Source organism: Stenella coeruleoalba, assembly GCF_951394435.1.
Source record: "Stenella coeruleoalba genome assembly, chromosome: 7".
Taxonomy (NCBI): Eukaryota; Metazoa; Chordata; class Mammalia; order Artiodactyla; family Delphinidae; genus Stenella; species Stenella coeruleoalba.
This window is the reverse complement of record NC_137153.1, coordinates 94,419,576-94,441,091: the sequence shown is the minus strand read 5'-3', so window position 1 is coordinate 94,441,091 and position 21,516 is coordinate 94,419,576. Positions and strand designations below refer to the sequence as shown.

Below are 21,516 nucleotides of genomic sequence, written 5' to 3'. Positions count from 1 at the left end.
GGTTATTACCATGATGTTAGAATTCAATGTTTAGCTCTCTTACCTGTAGGCAAATCGAAGATTGGGAAATCTGGCCAAGAGAGCTTCATATGTTTCTTTCAATCTACTGATATCACGAGATAGCTGCCTGTGCCTTTCCAGAAGGCATTCCTCCTTGTTTTCTGAACAATAAGTCATAAGTAGATTGAAACCAAGTTTTAAAAACTCAAATATTCTACTGCTTTAAGGAAAATATTAGTAACCTCTATTTCCAAAGCATTTCTAAAAGCAAAATACAAACTTCTGGTAAGTATTAAATAAAAGCATGCTTGACATTCAGATTTCCATCAAGTGTCAAGTAGACATATTTCCAACACATAACACCATTTTCATGCCAAGAAACAACATATGAATTGGATACCTACTAATGTAGAAACATATAAATAACATTTTTGAGTTTTCAAGTGGCACTTCAGAGTGACTGAAGCAGGAAATTCTCAGCATTGAGCTTTCAAAAATTCAAAGGGTTGATTTATACTTATTTTTTGTGACTATATTTATAAATAATTCCTATACTAATACCCATTAATATTAATGGGATAAAATATTTCCTACTTGCTATTTCCTTTATTTAAGGAAGTTTCTATCAATAATCACTACTTCCTAATGATTTAACATCTTTAAAGGCCAACCTTCATAATTTAGCTTTTTCATTTCGGCTTCAAGTTTTTCTCTAAGTTTCTTCACAGCTTCTAAGGCTTCTTGATCCTTCCTATAGCCACCATCCATCTTCTTAATTTCTGTTTGTTTAGTCTTTAATTCTTGTTGGGCATGTTTCAACTTCATCTGAGCCTATAACAGAAAAATGTAACAGACTGTATGAGGCAAACAGTGCTAGTGATAAAATGGCCACAGACTCAGATTGCTTTAAGAGACATCAGCCTTAAAAATGTAACTGTTTGGTCACTTGGATCAACATCTCAATAGATCATTTCCCAATGTTTTCACCTCAAAACACTACTCAGAATATAAATGAATAAAAGCTCCAATCATTAAATAATTTGCAATTTAAGTCCATATTTTTAATATTTATAAAACTGATATCAATGAGCTCAAAAATTATATCAAAGAATAACTATCATTAGCTGGTTAAATTAAAAACAAAATAGAAAGCTATTTCTATCACTTTCTTCCCTCCTTTTCCACTTAGATATGCATGTTTGTATTTATGTATATTTGTGTTGTATAATTAACTGTACAACTGTATTGAACAATGAGAAATAAAATTATACAGGAAAAGGAAGCTAAACTGACAGAAAAATTTAAAAGCTATAAGTCTGATATTTAAATGCTAGTTTATATAATTGAGCACTATTCCTTAAAACCATGAACTAGTATTCTAAGATCTAAATGACTGTATACTTCCTTTAAAACTGAATGGTGGACTTTTCCCAATATAAAATAAGTTAACAAAAAAAAAACTGACCATCACCTTTTTTGTGACCATAATCTTCGAATGAAAAAGTTGCAAATATATAATAGAAAACCTTGAATGGGATTAATACACACACATCTGTGTATATTTTTAAAGATGAGTCCTCCATTAAAAAACAAATAAAAGAATGTGCGTGTGTATATATACATTTTTTCTTTCTGCCATCAAAACTCCTGCGTTCATAGCACTTCTAAGCTGCACAACTATCTAAACAAATATGAAAACCATTTTATAGATCAAAAAGCCATTGAAGATTATGAAATCAGAGTAGGGAAACCAAAGACTGGAATGGGGGTAAATGGGAGGTAGAGATACTTCCAAGGAGGATACTACAAAGTTTCAGAAACAAAGTTTTAAAGAACTAAGTGTGGTAGACATAGAAATGAAGACATTTTTGTTTTCCTGTTAAAGCTTAAAACTTCAATTTTATGTCAATAAAATAGCAAAAAGATGAAAACAAACTAACCTCAAATATTCCATACAATGCTGAAAGCAGAACAGAGCATTTATGGCACTTATAATTTCAATTAATCTATAAAGGTATTTTACGTTTTATAACATCTTAAACTAACATTGTCAACAGTTAGCAATCAACATATTTGAATTTCATTGTTTTAGGTGCTAAAGAGTGACAGAATATAGTAAACAATAAAAAGTTCCTTGATATTGATCTGATTATTTTCAACATTTTATAACAACTGCCAAAGCATAATGTGAAGGAGCTTCTCAAAAAAAAATGAAAATAAAAAAATTTTAAAAAACTGCAATCACATAGTGCTTACTGTCTATACTTACCTGTTTGGCTTCTGTCTGAACTTTACTTATGTCATTTTTACAGGCCATCATTTGACCAGCAAGAGTTGCTTCTGCTCCATCTTCATTACTGGACAGGCCAGCGGAAACAGCATTGAAGTGCTGCTGTGCAGCAGCCAAAGCTTCAGCATCTTTATTACTTGCTTCTTGAAGGGCACTCAGCCCATCTGTCATCTTTTTAACCTCTTTTTCCTTTGCTGCTAAAGTTTTAGAATCCTTTAGGAAGAGTTTCAGATTGGAAAGTATTATATTTTAGAAAACCATCCATTTTCTTAAACACATATACCTTTATGTCATCAAATTTCACAGCAATTTGAAGTGAACATGGTAATTTAACCATCATAACTTTATACTTTATTCCCATTTTGAAATTCAGCCTTTCTCAGTTTTTAGGATAAATGTACCTCTTATCCTAATAATACTTTCATTCCATATGTTATAGTCAAATCTGGGAGACAGTGAACTAAAACATCATTGCAAATTTAAACAAACCACTTGAAAAAACTAAAAATCAAGTTCTAAACCTATAAAATTGAAATAATAACCACCCTACCCAAAGCTTCAAAGTAGAGATTTTAGGATTAAGAGCATGAATAGGAAAATATAAGCTATTAAAGGCCATAAATTTAAGTGTTAAATAATTATGGGAACAGCATTACTAACACTTAATACCTTTTAAGTTCTAGTAACCAGGTATCTAATGCTATGTAAGATACCAGCACTGAAAGAAAAAAAAAAGAAAAAAAAAATCTAGTCATATTTACATGAAAGTGACCAGAAATTTTGGCTCACTTAATTCATGATTCATTGGATATTTATTAGATATGTACCAGGCATTATTCTAGACATTAAAGACATAGGGTCCTCAGGGAGTCTACATTTCTAAGGTGGAAGACATAGTAAACAAATAACTAAAGCAAGGTAAAGGGACAAGAAATGATGGGACTACTGTTTTAAGAATGATGAAGGAAGGCCTTTTGTGATGATATTTTGAGCAGAAACCTAAATGAAACAAAAGGAGTGATCATGCTAATACTAGGGGGACAGCATACTTGGCAAGCTCTGAGGAATATGCTTGGGTGTTAGAGGAACTGTGGTTGGAGCACAGTGAGCAAGTGAAAGCAAGGTAACTATTAAGGACACTACTGAGTATCCCTCCTGGGAGGTGATGGGTTCAACCAGGTTAGCAGTGAAGGAGGTGTGAAAAGTGGCTGTATTCTGGATATACTTTTAGAGTCAACAGAATTTGTTGATGAACTAGATACCATAGAGTTTGAGAGAAAAGGGAAAATTCAGGAGGACTCCAGGTTCTGGAGTGAACAGCTAGGTTAATAGTGGTATCATTTACTTACATGAGAAAAATTCAGTAACTCAGGCAGGTTTGGGTAGGTAGGGAAAATTTAAGAGTTCTATTTTGGTTATGTTAAGTCTTAGACTTCTAAAGTCATCCATATAAAAATGTCAATTAAATAGCTTGACAAATGAGTCCTTCAAAGAAGGAGTCAAGGCTAATTACTGGTTTGAAAGGCATCAATATATAGACGGTATTTAGGGCTATAGGGCTGGACAGGATCACCTAAGAAATGAGTGTATATAAAAGAAGTCTGAGCACTAGCCCTGGGGCATGCCAGCATATGTATTTTGATTTGTATTTTCAACCTGGATTCAAGGTTCATATATTCAACTATCAAACCAACATCTCTACTTAGATGTCTAACTGGCTCCTCAAGCCTATTATCCTCCACTCAACAAATGGTAACCATATTTCACACTGTCAAAGACAAATCTCTGGAGTTATCCTTCAGTCCTTTTTCACAGTCAAAAACCAATCTGCTGGCACTACTTACAACAGCCAAGACATGAAAACAACTTAAATGTCCATGGACAGAGGAATGGATAAAGATGTAGTGTGTATGTACACACCCACACCCACACACCCACACACAATGCAATATTACTCAGCCATTAAAAAGAATGAAATAATGCCATTTGCAGCAACATGGATGGACCTAGAGATTATCATACTGAGCAAAGTAAGTCAGAAAGAGAAAGACAAATAACCATGATACCATTTATACGTGGAATCTGAAACATGACACAAATGAACACATCTACGAAACAGGAAGACTCACAGACATAAAAAACAGACTTGTCGTTGCCAAGGGGGAGGTGGGTGGGGAAGGGATGGGTTGGCAGTTTGGGACTAGCAGATGAAAACTATTATATATAGGATGGATAAACAACAAGGTCCTACTGTATGGCACAAGGAACTATATTCAATGTCCTGTGATAAACCATAATGGGAAAGAATATGAAAAAGTATATATATATAACTGAGTCACTTTGCTGTATAGCAGAAATTAACACAACATTGTAAATCAACTATACTTCAATTAAAAAAAAAATCTACTGGGTCTGTCTGCTGGACCTATCCTTAAAATACACATAAATTCCCACAGCTTCTCTAATATCCCAACTTCTATAGCATTTATCCAAGGGCTATCACCTGGACACCTACTACCTGGATTCCCTGCTTCTTCCATTTATCTTTAGTTTATCCTCAAAACAGCAATAGTCCTATTAAAATATTAAAACGTCATGCTTCTGCTCAGCCAACTCCAGCAGCTTCCCATGCCACTCAGAATAAAGGTCAAAGTCCTTCACATGTTTTGCAAAATCACATGTGATCCTACACCCCATTACCTTTCTGCATTTCTATTACTTAGTGATAACCAGCTACACTTATCTCTTTACTTTTCCAGTACCTTAGGCACTTGGGGCAATTGCTGTTCTTTTGCCTGGAACATCTTTCCCCACAGCCTCCCAATTTATCTACATTGTTCTCTGACCTCCTACAGGTCTTTAATGAAATACAGCCCTGCCAATGAGACCTTCGATGGCTACCCAATTTAAAATCCCAAACTACACCCCCGTCCCCTATACTACAACCCTCTCCACTGCTTTATTTTCTCTCCACATCAGTTATCACTATATAACATATGATATTTTTCACTTATTTATCATCTTTATCATCATTTCCCTCACTGGAACAAAGACCCACAAGGTGTTTTGTCCATTGCTACATCCTACCCCAAACAATTACCCTTGATCCATAGCAGACACTCAATAAATATTAACAGAATGGATAAATGTATACTACTAGAATTAAATTACACTTCTCGTTTGCTTACCTCTACCATATTTTTTTCCAGCTCTTTGCGTTTGTTCTCTTCACTTGCCAGATTTTTCTTCTTGAAATCAAAGGCACTCTGAGATTTAGTATTAACTCGCTGAGCTTCTGCAAGAGCATCTTCTAAAGATCGGAGTATACCTCCAATTTCCTATAATCAAATGCACCCAGTTCAATCAATGTACTTAAAAATTTGTTCACGATGCCCTTTTCTTGTATAATTTCTACATAAATTATTGACTTTTTATAAGCTATTTCATTATTATACTTTAAGAAATCGATACAGAAGACAATGGCCAGTAAATCCTAAATAGTTATTGTATAATATATAATTTAATATCTTTTTCAGTGTATATTCTATTCTTACATATATGCCTGACCTTATCTTTTCTTTTTTCCAACTCTTCTATTTCATGACTAAGTGCTTTTATTTTTTTATCATTTTCAGACAATTCTTCTTGAAGCTTCACAATTTTATCCTGCATTTCTTTTAACTCCTCAGCTGAGCGTTCTTTGGTATCTTCAGCCAGCAAAAACTGATAAGCAATATATAAACGACTCAAGTGTTCTATTTCTCTCATTAACTTTTGATACTCCAAGTAGGAAGATCTTTCCTGAAAGAGAAATCACCAGTAAAGTATAACTCAAAATTCATATTTTTAAACAAATTTGGAAAGAATCAAAATACAGCAACATGTATACAATTTCCCATTACATGATATAATGGATTTTGTCTTAAACTGAGTGATCATGGATTATAAATTTTAGAAAGCTTTAAATAACATTAGAACTACGGTTAGATAGCATAATACCATCTCTAGTGAATGTGGTTATTTCTTCTCAAATATAATCAGGCAGTTGGGATTAACAAAGAAATGCAGACATAAGATTCACAGACTGGCAGTAATAAGAAGTCTATATAAATGCAACCTACACAACCATGAATGATGCACTATTAGATGTACTTTGTAGTAGTATTACCAAGATGCCCACCCAACATTCATTCATGTAACTATTTATAAGTATTTGCTCACACATTACTAAACTTGATTCCCGTTAGGACCTACTGGAACAAAGTAACAAAATAACAAAAAGTTCCTAACTTGAAGAAACAAATTCAGGGTGATTAAATGACCACTCCATATTTTTAGATTTAGAAAGAACTTGTCAAAATCAAACATGACATCTAGGTTTAAACTCGTGATCTAGTGTTTTCTACTAAATCATACATACAAAAGGCAGAACCTTCAAGATCACAATTTTTCAGTTTTTCCAATAATGTCTATGCTACTATATGGATTCAGAAGAGAGCTTGAGAAATATCAAACTTTAATGAACATTTAATAAATTCCTAAATACATAATTTAAAACCAATGTGCTATAAACACATTCTTTCACTGAAACACTAATTACAATGTCAGAAGCTGCAAAGATTATAGAGAAAACAGTCATCTGTTTCAATACCTTTCGTTTACCAATTGCCTTGACAGCAGCAATTATGACAGCCCCCTTTTATCCAAGAAGTTATTCACTCTACCAAGAAAAGTCACTGAGAGGGCCATATCTTTATGAAATATTATTCCATTCAATTCTAAAGGTACAGGAAAATTTAGACTTCTCTTCAACAAAGAATTAAAATCTGGCATATTATTTTAGATTAAGACAGGCAATCTACTTACAAAACAATTATGGCTTAATAGATATGAAGTACACTGTGCTCTATAAGCAGAAGGCTAAGTATGGACTACCAACTCTAACGCCTTATCTCATCCACCAGAATAATTCCTGAGAAGTGGTACACATTTCATCCCCATGTGTATGATCGTCGATACATCACCAATTTTGAGAAACATTCTAGCTGGCTGTCCTCACATATATAGTACATACCTCTTTTAATTTCTGAATGGTTGGAGTAATTTCTTCTTCAAGTATCTGGAAAATAAAGGAAGATCATATTTTTCAGTATGTGAAGTACCATTAAAGAAATTTAAAAGGGAGAAGTAGGATGTAAGACTAAGGAAAACTGAACTAAGGCTGGGCGGAGCGGGGGTGTGGTAGAATTTCCCTTTTTACAGCAGAGAAACTCTAAATGCAAAAGTACTCTCTTCTCTCAAAATATTTTATATAAATTTAATTACCATCTTAATTTCTTTCAGCTTAGCCTCCTTTTTTTCTATAGTCTTCTGGGCAGCTATCTTTTTGTATTCATACATCCTGGTTCCAGCTGCTTCTTCTATCATGGACAAAATCTGGAAAGACGATTGTATTAATGTTTTAAGAATCCAAGACAATGAGTCTCATTGGAATTTACATTAAGGATATTATTTAATGCCTTAACCTAAGTATCTTAACAAAATTATGGATCATAAAAGTTAAGTACATAAAATTGTGCATATTAGCTAATAACCCTAACATTCAAGAAACATTTCTGGCCTTCACTCCAATTCTAAAATCAAACTTTATGCCACGCTGAGGTTCCAGAGTGCATTTCCTTTAAAACTGAAGCCAGTAATTCCTTCCTCCTCTTTTCCTTCAAATATGAGTCTTAGAAAAAGTAAAGGCTAACAACATTCAGTTTTCATTTTAGAAATTTCTACTTAAAATTGTACCAAGTGAGACTTCAGCCATTTTGTTCCTACAAGGATGAAGCATGGCCTAACGTCTGCATTCCAACTGTGGCACATGCTTTAAGAACTTGGGAAAGTAACTTAATTTTCTCTGTGCCTCTGTTTCTTCTTCTGCAGAGTACTGATAATATCTCACAACATTGCTGAGAAGTAAACATGAAGTAAAATAATTCATGAGAAGTACTCTGAAAAAGGCAAATATTAATTACAATTTTGTAAGTAGGACAATTTTGCTAGCACTCCTTTTTCAGAAGCTTCTAGTCACCATCAATCCCTATCTCAAGAGGACTATTTCTCTGAAAACCATTTTGATTTCTATGTATTTGACAGGTTTTGAATTAGAAGTTTTCCCTTAAGATGTTATCTAAAGAAAATAAGCATGACCTCTGGTCAAACCAGACTAGTATTATCAATTATCAGTCGTCTTCTTAGTTCTTCTCCATAGAAAAAAAATACCAAAAGAGCTTTTGCTCTTATACAAAACATTCATTCCTTCGTACCAACTCTTCTCAAGGGGGCTCTAAGAGAAAATTAAGTCTTAATGTCCTAAGCAATCCATTGTATGTAATGAATTAATTTCACTCAAATCTTTTTCTATAGGCTGACATGGAACACCAGTTGAAAAAGGCTACTTTATAGAGGCAAAATTTCTTTTCATACTGTATTGGGCACATAAAATTCCTAGACATCAGCCTTGGCAATGATTTTTTTTTGGATTTGACACCAAAAGCAAAGGCACCCAAACCAAAAGTAAACAAGCGGGACTACATCAAACTAAAAAGCTTCTGCACAGCAGAGGAAATCATCAACAAAATGAAAAGGCAACCTACTGAATGGGAGAAAATATTTCTAAATCATATATATAAGCGGTTAATAACCAAATACACAAAGAACTCATACAACTCAATAGAAAAAAATTAAATGAAAAAAATGTGCAGAGGGTATGAATAGATATCTTTCCACAGAAGACATACAAATGGGCAGCAAGTACATGAAAAGATGGTCAACATCACTAATCATCAGGCAAATGTAAATCCAAACCACAATGAGATATCACCTGTCAGAATGGCTATTATCAAAATGACAAGAAATAACAAGTGCTGGTGAGGACGTGGAGAAAAGGGAACTCTTGTGCACTGTTTGTGGGATTGTAAATTGGTGCAGCCACTATGAGAAACAGCATGAAGTCTCCTCAAAACATTAAAACTAGAACTACCATATCCAACAATTCCACTTCTGGACATTTATCTCAAGGAACCAAAGACACGAATTTGAAAAGACATCTGCACTCCCATGTTCACTGCAACATTATTTGCAATAGTCAAGACATGGAAACAACCTAAGTGTCCACTGATGGATGAATGGATAAAGAATATGTGATATTTATATATATAAATAAATTAAATAGAGTATTATTTAGCTGTACAAAAAGGAAATCCTGCCATTTGTGACAGCATGGGTAGGGCCTCGAGGGCATTATGCTAAGTAAATTAAGTCAGACACAAAAAGACAAAAACAGTATAATCTCACTTCTATGTAAACTCTTAAAAAAAAAAAAAAGTGAACTCACAGGTACAGAGAACAGATTGGCGGTTGCCAGAGGTGGGGAAAGGGTGGTGGGCAAAATGAGTACAGGCAGTCAAAAGGTACAAACTCTAAGTCCTGAGGATGTAATGTATGCCATGGTGACTACAGTTAGTAATACTCTACTGCATATTTGAAAAGTGCTGACAGAATAAATCTTAACAGTTCTCATCTTAAAAAAAAATTTTACCTGTGTGGTGACAAATGTTGAGTAGACTTATATCATTTTGTGATATATACATATATTAAATATATGTATATATATATAGAATCATTATGTTGTACACCTGAAACTACTTTATGAATTATATCTCAATTAAAAAAATAATTTTTTAAAAATTTTGCTTAATAAGGTCCTAAGACTTTTCTTTTACTTCTTTTAAGGATTCTCATTTAATCTTCAGAACAGACCCTGAGGTAAGGATTATTGGCTCCAATTTATGGATGAGGAAAGTAAGGCTCAGAAGGTTTGTTACATAACTTAAAAAAAAAACGGGGCACAGTGTTAAATATTAAAAAACAAAACTATTTCCTCTACTTATCATTCTTAAATGTTTCCAAGAGTTTTAATAATGGAAAAAATTATGTTAAAAAAATTGATTACCTAGAAGATTAAGACAATATCTATAATTACTATTTTTACTGTCCTTAAAGAGTACTCTTACCTCTGGAGGTTTCATATTCAACACTTTTGTAATTCGGCCCTGAAAATAAAATTGGCAAACTTACTATGATAATAACAAAATACAGAAAGAATAACCTAAGACATACATGTTTATCTGCACTGAAGCTGTTGTATCCTAATACACCAATCTTTTGGGAGTTATTTCTTCCACCTACATGAAAAGATGTTTCTTTTATTATAGTTGAGACCAAAGGTAGCTTATAACTCTAGAATTTTGTTACCCACTTTCTCATGAGTGATACAAATTACATGTTATTAAATGATACAAAGTTAACTCGACCATATTTCCGAAACAGTTAATATTAATGATGTAGAAGTTTCCAATTCTAAGACAGGTAAGTATATAAATTAATGTTAGCATAATTATTGAACATTTCTTGATTTTTTGGAACAATGGCCCTCCAAGATAAGTCAAAGAAAATTCCTTCCAGACATTCTTCAAAATTCAAATGTATATAATATACTAGACCACGTAAGTACAAAAAACTAACCCACATTTCTTAACAGGTGCCCAAACAGCAGGCTAATAGTAAAATAAAAAATGAAAAATCCAAACAGAAGCACTTCTCTTATAAGTTAAAAAATAAAAGATGTCAAAACTATTATGAAAGAGATATAAAGACCACAAACGAAATACCTGCATGATGAGAAAGTGAGGGTTGTTAACATTAAGGCCAACAGAACAAAAGAGATCCTGTACTCTGGTATTGTTTGCATTTACTCCATTGATTAAATATTTATTTCTGCCACCAATAACCACCTAAAAAGGAAAGAATTTTAAAAGATATAAATGAACACACACATCTTGTGCTATGATGATAAATTCCCAAATACATTATTTTTCATGTTTGTTCTGTCCAACTAATGGTAAACAAAATCAATATAGGGTAAATAATAAAGAAAGTGTGACATGGTCAAAAAGAATATGAGACTGAGTCAGGATAATTGGCTTCTAATCCAGGGACTTTTACTAACTAGTTACGTAACCAAGCACAAGCCTCCTAACCTCCCCTGCAGTGGATTAGGTCTCTAAGGGCCCTTCTAGCTTCATGGTTCCAAGTATGTGTAGATTGTAGTTTCTATCCCTGATCACCCTCTTTCTACAATTTTCCATACTCAGGGGTTAAGCCCTCTTCCTCCCTTTTGATTTCCAAAGGAAAAGAAGTCAGATACTTAAAATGAAAGGCAAATAGTTTAATATCAATCCCTGTCAAGATGCTAAAAGGGATTAGTAAAAGACAGGACTGGTAAATACTTGAAAGAAAAAGAGTAACCATGGAACTTCGGCATGGGTTTAATAGGAACAACTTATACTAGATACCAGCTTGTTCACACTCTACTACAGCACTTGCATTATCATTTTTTGGGTATGATTGTCTCACCCATATTTTGAGGTCCTTAAAGACAAGGTATGTTTCTCATTCTTTCTATCTGTATTTCCCAGTGCATTCAACAATGCCCAGCACACATTAAGCACTTAATAAATATTAAATATTAATTCACTCCTTTTCCCTGACAGGATTATGAGGGTGGTAGATCACTTATTAATATATTTGAACAACAGTCCTAATTTACCCATAAGTAATTTGAGACAGTCTTTATAACAAAATTATGGTGAAGATACAGGCATATGGATTGCATGAGGACAGGAATTTGGGGTAGATTAGTAGCAGACTTACTTAAAATCCTTAAAGGGTTATTATTTGATAGATGCTTAATGACAGAGAACAGGATTCTGTCCCAATCTAGTCAATCCCCCGCCCTTTTTTTTTCAACCAGAGGCTTTCATTAAAATAGAGAGGGAGGGCTTCCCTGGTGGCGCAGTGGTTGAGAGTCCGCCTGCCTATGCAGGGGACACGGGTTCGTGCCCCGTTCCGGGAAGATCCCACATGCCGCGGAGCGGCTGGGCCCGTGAGCCATGGCCGCTGAGCCTGCGCGTCCGGAGCCTGTGCTCCGCAATGGGAGAGGCCACAGTGAGAGGACCGCGTACCGCAAAAAAAAAAAAAAAAAAAAAAGTAAAATAGCGAGGGAAATCTAAGTTACATAATGCTAAGTTGGAGAGTAAATGCGAATTAACAGAATTTTTTAAAATAAAATTTTGACAAACTGAAAACATTGACTATAATAAAAAAAGATTTTAAGGGACAGATGTAAGGTCCTCCCTTGGTTTCAAAAACCTGCTTAGATACAGAACTGGCAGTATGTGGCTAAGTAATAACACATGAACAATTTACAGTGATTTTTAGTAAATCAGATATGAATTCACAACGTATCATGAACTCTCCAACATCATATTGAGAAAAATAGAAGTAGAGTACTTAAAATGAAAGAAGCAACAATTCTGCTTAATCCTGTCGTAGCTAGACCAATTCTGGTATATGTAATTTGAGATGCCAAGCATTAAAAAAAAAAGATATAAAAAACTGGAGCAAATTTGTATTCAATTCAACTGAAAGACCTATAAACAACTAAATATCAATTGAAAGACCTAGAGAGTTAGCTTAGGAAACAGACTTACAGAACACTTAAATATTGAAATACGGAATAAATTAGATTTGCTCTTGATGCTCTCAAGAAAATGAGGATTAATGTGTAAAACTTGAAGACAGCACTTTGGCTCAATATATAGGAATACATTTCTAATTAGACCTTTCCAAAAACAGAATGGGTTACCTGAGAACACAGAAAGATCCCAAGAGCTACAGATGTTCCAGCACAGAGAGAGAAGACTCAAGTGTGGTTCAAGATTTAAGCATGGTTGAGTGCTTGGACTGATGGATTTCAGATCCCTTTCAATCCTCTTGGTACACGGCGGAATTTGCATGATCAAAATTTAACATAAGGAAGATATTCTTAAGGAATCTAGTCAGTATTTGATCCATCAGTTTTGCTCATAAACTTTCGCACTCCAGTAGTCACATTGCCAAAACGCACATCAGACCTGCAAGTTTCTAGGTAACCAAATATTTAGTAGCCACTCACCTGCCTTGTTACTGTAATTTCATCATGAATCTCAAATCCTAAAGGACTCTGCTTTTTGTCAGAATTATCAAAGGTGATTGACACGGAGGCTTTGGTAATACCAGCCTGCCCATTTTTGTAAACTAAATCTTGTAAATTAGAAGCCCGAACCTAAAATAAAGGAAAAGTTTCAGTTACAAAACCCCATACTACGCAAAATAGCACTAAAAATGTGCTTCTTGCTGTCGGAAAATCACCCATGTAGTATCCATTAAGCAGCCAAGGATAGGCAGTGGCATTCATAAGCAAGAAGAGCAAAGAAAATGGGTAACAACCTGAAATGGGCACCTTTCTCCATAGGACTTTTTCAACCTTAAAGAGAACTGTTTTCTACTCATTTCTTAACAAAAGCTCATTTGAAAGATTTAAGGAAAGACAGTGTCTACGAATTTCACTATTCATCCAATCCCATTAGAAGGTCCTGAAAAGACATTATAATGGGGGGGCGGGGGCAGGGATGGGGTGAGGGTACAACTCTGCAATGAGAATGCCTGAGTTTCAGTGTTGCTCCAAACATCTTAAGAAGATGAACCTTAGGCAACTCCTCTAAGTTTCTATTTTCTCACCTAAAATATGGAGTAATAATACCGACCTTTAAAGGACTGTGGTGAGGTATAAGATATTTCACATAAAAATGCAAATGAAGAGGATACTGGCAATAGTCTCTAAGTGCAATGAGGATTCCCTCGAGGCTCCTCAAACTTAAATTCACATAAATGAGAAAGTTTACACTTTACCTGAGACAGGTTGGAGATACCCAGCAAAAAGCAGATGGAGTCCAATATGTTGGATTTCCCACTACCATTTAAACCAGTGATAGCATTGAAGAGGGGGTCAAAACCATTGACTTCAGTCCTCTGAGCATAGGACTTGAATCCCTCAAGAATGATTGACTTAATGTGCATTTTCACTACTGACTCCGACAGGCAAATCTCTGCTAGAAATCAAGCAAGCCACAAAGCAGTTCTGTACAAAACAAATAACAACACATAAGTGGAATGTAAAACTGGAACCATAATAAATGTAGAAGACTGAAACATAAGAATGACAGCTCTATAGAAATAAAACAGCCACTTGCCAAGCTACTTCCTCTGATGCAAAGGTATCTTTCTTTAACTTAAAAATATACAGGCGTTAGTCTCTAGTTAAAACTTAATTAAACCATTAATTCAACCTGGAAGCCAACCACTTACTTCTCCAGGCTTATCTTCCACCGTTATCATACTCTAGGTAACGTAGGCTGATTATTTCACACCGCATCCCCTTTGCCCATAATGCCCTTCTCCCGGATACTGGCATGGCTCACTCTCCATTCCAACACTCACGTCTTTGCTCAAACGTCACCTAACTGGGGTCCTTCCTGACTTCCCTATATAAAAGAGCACCTCTACCCACCCCCTCGCTCCGCTTCCTTTTTCCTTCATTGCACTTAAAGCTGACACTAAACAGTACTTATTTACTCGTCTATCCAACCTATCACAATGTAATCTCCGTAGCATCTTCGCCTACGTCCACCGCTGTATGCCGGAATAGTCCCTGACTCGAGGGCGCGGGATGGGGGCGAGGGGGGGTTCGTAAATATTTATTAAATAGATAAACGCCACATAAAGAAATGAAGCTTTTTGCTTTCACTCAGGCTCTTTCCTCGCCTCACCAGGCCTTTCTGTCAACACTTCCTCGCCCTACTTCAATGGCAAGAACTAGCCATTCTGCCAGGAACCCCTTAGAACTAACTTTAGTCTGAGGTCCCTTGCTCCTCGGCTCCCCAGCCCCCGACGCCCATCTCCGGCCAGGAATGCCAGGCTAGGCCCAACCGGCCGCGCGCACGCACCTGCCTCACCGCTGCGTCAGGCCGCCTGGGCTTGCGGCACCCACAAAGCTCTTCCTAGTCACTAGGGCGGAGAGTGGGCCAGCCTTGCCCGGCTTCGGGCGCTAAGAAGCAAATTCCACCATAGCGACTACAACACTCAGCCCGCGCTCAGCAGCGGAGAGGAACTATTTATGCCTTTGAATTTAGGCGCGAGCAAAGGACCCCACCTCCTCTGCCTATTTCATTGGCTGGTGCCTCAGAGATGCCTGACTTCCATTTTTCTCTTCCATCAAACAACCAAAGTGACAGGGAGATAGAAAAGAAGGTCGCGACGGTGGCGCCTCCGGGAAAGCGACGGCTTGGGCCTGAGGACTAAAGGAGCTGGTGGCATACGTTGAGCTCGGCGTCCGGCACACCTCGGACAGCCCCGCACCTCCGCCTCGGGGCCTCGCGCTCGCCGGCCCCGCCCCGCCTCAGGCCCGGTTTTGCGGCAGCTGCGTTCGGGAAGCCCTGCCTTCCCGCGGGCCGGGGGGGGGGGTGGGGGGGGGTACTTGCAGGTGCCGGCTGCTGTGTGGTCTGTGAGCAAGGGAGGCAGGGTGGCTTCTTACCGGTCTCCTCGCTCTGCTTCAGAAGCCCTGGAATCTCCCCATGCTGGCGCAGATTCGTCCAAAATGGAAGCTGCCCCTTGTTGGGACTGGGGCAGCGCCGACCGAACTTGTGAGGACTGTGGGTCGCGGTCTGGCTCCACCCCTCGCCGGCTACATCTCAGGTTTAGCGTCCGGAAGGGACGATAGGCTCGCAGCCAAAGCTGTGCAGCGCCCAGGGGAGAAATTGAGTGGGGCCGATAATAGGTGCTGGACGAATAGGAGTTCCCCTCCTTTCACTGAAAAGCTGTAGAATGATAAGCAATGGCAGAACTAACATTTCAGAGAATTTTAGGAGGAACACCTTGTAACAGCTGATATTTATTGCGTTTCGTGTGCCAGCCTGCGTTCCAAGGGCTTTTAAAAATCCTCGTAGCAACCCTATGAAATTCGTGATATTGCTCTCATTTTACAAATGAGCAAACTGAGTCACAGGTTAAGCAACTTATTACAAGTAGTAAGCGGAGCAGTGGAGATTTGTTCCCACGCAGTCTTGCTCCAGAGCACGTACTCTTAAATAGTATATTTACTTCTCTTCGTGTATAGACTCCAGTACTAGTAATAACAGATCCTGTTATCAGTGTGTACTTTTCTTTAAAAAAAAAAAAAAGGCCAGTTTACTCACAGTTAAGGATATTGATACTAATGAGTTAGGAAGGGCTTGGCTTCATAGTGCACTATGGTGGTGTCTATTCCTAGGTGATGTATAAAAAGATGGTTCAGTCAGTATGCTGTTTTAGGTTGTATATTTAAAGTTGTTTTCTTCGCCCCGGGTTGGCTTTGCAATATTTAATACCAGTCGAACTACCAAGAATTACCAAGAATGAGCCAGTGTTTTGAAGTTCTTTCTCTACTTAAGAGAATAAGTTTTATGAAGTTTTTTGTTTGTATAAGAAAGAATTCATTTGTTTACTCTCATCCCACCCACTTATATAAGTCAATCATTACAGGCCTAACATCATTTAGTCAAGCAGTTATCTTTGTGTGCTGTGATTCCTTCATCTACACTCCACAGCTCTTCACTTGTATTGATTCTATTCGGTCTTAATATACATTTCTTTTCAACTCTGTCGTCTTCATCACTGTGAATAAAGAATTTTAATTTGCCAACAAACCCTAATGTGGATTTTACCAAGTTGTGAGATAAGCAGTTCTTTGGGGTGAAAGTGTAAGTGTTAAGACAGACATTATTAGCCTTTACACTATTTTAATTAGTTAATAACTAGCTGATATTATTTAAGTCAAATGGATAAAAATATATGCAAATACACTTGCTGGATAAGAACTTCTGGGTAGTTATAAAAATAAACACATCTAACTACTAAAAGTAATTATTAAAAGGAAAATTCCTTATAAAAGGAGATATCTAGAGCAATTTTAGTCTTAGAACACGTCAGAAGCACGAAGGAATTTCCGTTAGTACAGGTGGACTTGAGGAAATCACTAATGGCTGACTTACAACTGGCCCCTGAGATCACCACAGAGAAGTGGAGAACACCAAGGCACAAAGCCGCTAAAACCACTCTAATGTGGAGAGGTTAGGGCTGGAAGTAAAGATAGACTGTAGGGTGGATATAGTATAAATAGAGCACTGTTCTTGTTTCATCACCGTGTATCAAAAGCTTTTGAAAGCTTTAACACTGGCTGGCTAGTGTAGTCTTCGTCCTTATGTAGAAGGCAGCAGCACCAGCAAGGACACTGATAAAAGCCATAAAACAAGACCTAGGAAAAAGACTTGGTCTTCTACTCTTCCAGGGCATTGGCAGGGACCGTCTTTCCCTGGGTGCACTTTTCTAATTTTGGAGTCCTACAGTAGTTCTTCTGTGGACCTGGGTGAATCCTCTTTCCCTGGAATTTAGGACAGAAGGAAAAAACTGAAAGAACTTTACCTTCATTGCAGAAATAAGGAAGGGTTGATTCATTTTGTTGAGAGATTAATTTTTGGTTCAAGGGGATGAACTGAAGTTCACATTGCAAAATTGTATTGAGTAGCAGCACATTTTGAATACACCAAGTATAACCTGTCTGACAAACTTGGAAAGAAATACAGCTGAGCATAATTTAAAATGAGGAATAGCAAAGGAGGTGATTATATTCATTCACTTGTGGGATCTGCTTGGACACATTCATTTTCATTTCAATGACAATATTCTTTTCAATACTCCATGTTCTGTTTGGTGCCTTGTGAAATCTGCCTGTACTTTCATTATGATTTCTATTATTTTGCCTCCTTAGTCAAGTTAGATATCTTTATCTTCTCTTTCAGGTACTTCTACTATTTCCAGCTGTTGAGTTCCTAACTCTTACTGTTTACAGCAGTGGCTGACTCCTACTCATAGTGATTTATTTCCTCCTGTGGTGCTGTTCTGGGATGGGGTTGTTTTGTTTATGGGAGTCTCTTATGCCCTGAGTTGTGAAAGCGTCCTTTCAGACCAGTTACACATTTGTTTCTGCCAGGGTTCTTTGACTCTTAAAGATCTGGGTACATTTGTAAATGATTGTTTCTCAGTTTGTGGTTCCTGAATAATACAGATATTGTAAATTTATATCTGTTGCAGGTCTGGGGTTTTGATTGCTCAGGAGTCATCTTTTGTTTTATTCCCCTATCCAAAGCTCCAGGCAAAGAACAAATTTCCTTGCCTCTTACCCAAGCTAGTAGGTGGAGTTTTTCCAATCCCAATGACTGGCAGATCTTTAAGGCTCCAGGTTTTACCTAAGGGCCTAGTTCCAGCTCCTCTGACTCAGTGAAGCTCAAGGGCCAGTGCTTGTGCATTAGAGCCCAGCCACTGGCTTCTGAGCTCTATAGCCAAGTGTAAAATAAATGTTGGAGGGCTGCCTGTCAGTGCCTGCTCTTCAAATTGTCTCTGGCACTTAGGATTTTCTAAGTGTTTTTTTATATTTTGTTACCGTGCTTGATATATGGTTTACATGCCAATAGTTATGTTTTACCCAGTATTCCTATGAGTTTATAAAGGGAATTTTAGTCAGCCAGGCTAGAGGAGATCTTCCCATTGACCTTTTATGAAGCACATCAGGGATCTTTGTTTTGCTCCTGCTGAACCTTGCTTTCAGATTCTCACATTCCACATTCAAATTAGCTTTTCCTAAAAAACAGAGAAAGATGTCTGGTACTAGTGCTTAAGAAAATATTTTCATGCACTACTCATAAAATCCAGTGTCTATGTACTTATTTCACATTTTTTCAGTTTTTCCAGTTCTCCTTGGCTTTTATCACTTCCACACTGGTTAATAGCCAACGCTACTCATCTCATTGCTTTTCTGCTTTGCCACACCCCTTCCATTATGGGAGGATTATTCATTCCCCTTTCTCAAATATCATTCTCATTTCATTGTTCTCCCTCTCACAGTGGTCCCTTATTACTTTTTATTTCAAATCCACAACATCTGCTTGACCTTCCTCTATTGGTTTCCTTTTACTACCAACTCAATTCTTACTAGATTTCACTCTTAGATTTTTTCCCACAAGATCTGCCCCTCTGTAATCAACGTTTCCTCTCTTGTTACATTATTCAAATTCCTACTTAAATTTCTACTTCAACAATACTTAGCCACCAGTCTCTGCCCTCTCTAATGTCCTACAAACTATATATGTTTCTGTATCAGAAATATGATATCTCTTTACTCTGTATAAACTTGGTGAAAATTGCCTACAGAATTAATTCTAACCTCTTTAAGGTGGCATGCCTGGCCTTTCATAATTTATTCTCAACCTGCTTTCCTAGACTCATCTCCTGCAGCTTCTTCCTTAGATTACCATGTCATTTGTTGTTCACTACTGTAAACCAAGCACCAACCAATGACAAAAAAAAAAGTGTTCGATACCTTTTTAAATGGATAGATGAATGAATGTATGAATTCAGTAGGCATTTATAGAATGCCTACCTTATTCTGAGAATTGTACTATGTTCTGGGATACAAAGATGAATAAGATGTGGGCCTGTCCTCAAGGGAGTCCATAGTTCAATAGAGATGACATGTATAAAGACATTAACCAGAGGAAGACTGAAAGGCATTATAAACAGAATAGATTGCACAGGCAAGGGCATAGAAGATAAACATAATGTATGAGGCAAGAAGTAGCAAGATTTAGTGTAGGAGATACACAGAAGCCAGATTATGGAGCATTTTATGTGCCATCTTTTTTTTTTTTTTTTTTTTTTTTTGCGGTACGCGGGCCTATCACTGCTGTGGCCTCTCCCGTCGCAGAGCACAGGCTCCGGACGCACAGGCTCAGCAGCCATGGCCCACGGGCCCAGCCGCCCCGCGGCATGTGGGATCTTCCCGGAGCAGGGCACGAACCCGTGTCCCCCGCATCGGCAGACGGACTCTCAACCACTGCGCCACCTGGGAAGCCCCTATGTGCCATCTTAAAGAACTTTTTGTCATCCCTGAAATATTGATGTTCTCTTCTTTGTTATCTTCTTTGTATCTTTGCCCATGCTGAACTTGAAATGCTTATCCCTTCTCCATATCTACCCCCATGTGTATTTCTACTGATACTTGTAACCCCAAATCTTATCCATTTCTGGATGATTTATTTGCAACCTCTTCTGTAATCCCTTAACCCTTTATCCAGACTTTTCTTCTGACCTATATTGCTATTGTGACATATCTTTGTGACATAGCACATAGTAGACAATATTGGTTGAATATGAATAAATTTAGGAGATTCATTTGCTGCTTTCTGATCAAGGTAAAGGGAAAGAATAGATTTAAAAAATAAAGACTTGGAAAATATTGAATTATATGACATAATCCACAAACTAGTCAATATTATAAGATTCAGCAAGTTAAGAGTGGTGATTATTTCATTGATCTAACACTGAAAATTTTTTTCAGCTTGCAGTGTTCTTTTTGTGTAATACCACCAGCGACCACTGTGACATTCATAAGGCTGAGGAATCTATCATGATATGAACATTACAGCTTTTGGTTTCACGGAGCTGTCAGCGCCATATACTTTCCTCAGTCCTGCTCTTTTGACCCGTAAAATAAAAAATAGGTTGGATTTAGCATAGGTAGTAGTGCTGAGCAGGGACAACAGGAGGAAAGTTTCCTAATTGGGCTGGTTGGTGGCGTCTTCTTATTTATTATTTATGGCTGTGTTGGGTCTTCGTTTCTGTGCGAGGGCTTTCTCCAGTTGCGGCAAGCGGGGGCCCCTCTTCATCGCGGTGCGCGGGCCTCTCACTATCGCGGCCTCTCTTGTTGCGGAGCACAGGCTCCAGATGCGCAGGCTCAGTAATTGTGGCTCACGGGCCCAGTTGCTCCACGGCATGTGGGATCTTCCCAGACCAGGGCTCAAACCCGTGTCCCCTGCATTGGCAGGCAGATTCTCAACCACTGCGCCACCAGGGAAGCCCCACGCCTTCTTTGTATAGAAAGAAATGTTGCCAGCGATTCTGCTTGGAAGACTAATTTAAAATAATTTTTATTTTGTATATTTTTTTAGTTAATGGGATCTAGAAATGTAATAACCTGGTGAGAATTTCTCTGCAAACGGCAATCAAATTAGTCTTATTCATGAAACTCATAAATAAGCTATAATTCAGCATTTTATGTCTGGGGAAAATAAAACTGGGGTCATGCTGTTTAAGAGGATAAGGGGATTTAACGGAACACTGGGGGATTAACTGGAAGCTTAATTATG

General features: G+C 37.3%; 1 protein-coding gene across 1 annotated transcript in view; it reads right to left on the bottom strand.

The window, feature by feature from the left end:
* The window catches only part of SMC2 (structural maintenance of chromosomes 2), a 51,940-nt gene extending 36,414 nt beyond the window's left edge, over positions 1 to 15,526 (bottom strand). Inside the window, exons 1-12 of the mRNA XM_079925539.1 lie at positions 15,226 to 15,526; positions 14,132 to 14,360; positions 13,356 to 13,505; positions 11,011 to 11,133; positions 10,354 to 10,392; positions 7,616 to 7,726; positions 7,365 to 7,409; positions 5,858 to 6,091; positions 5,479 to 5,628; positions 2,270 to 2,503; positions 672 to 831; positions 44 to 161 (exon numbers count right to left, since the gene is read on the bottom strand). Of these exons, the coding sequence (XP_079781665.1) occupies positions 44 to 161; positions 672 to 831; positions 2,270 to 2,503; positions 5,479 to 5,628; positions 5,858 to 6,091; positions 7,365 to 7,409; positions 7,616 to 7,726; positions 10,354 to 10,392; positions 11,011 to 11,133; positions 13,356 to 13,505; positions 14,132 to 14,299 (1,532 nt within the window). The 5' untranslated portion in view covers positions 14,300 to 14,360; positions 15,226 to 15,526. The remainder of the gene's footprint in view (positions 1 to 43; positions 162 to 671; positions 832 to 2,269; positions 2,504 to 5,478; positions 5,629 to 5,857; positions 6,092 to 7,364; positions 7,410 to 7,615; positions 7,727 to 10,353; positions 10,393 to 11,010; positions 11,134 to 13,355; positions 13,506 to 14,131; positions 14,361 to 15,225) is intronic.
* Positions 15,527 to 21,516: the final 5,990 nt, after the last annotated feature.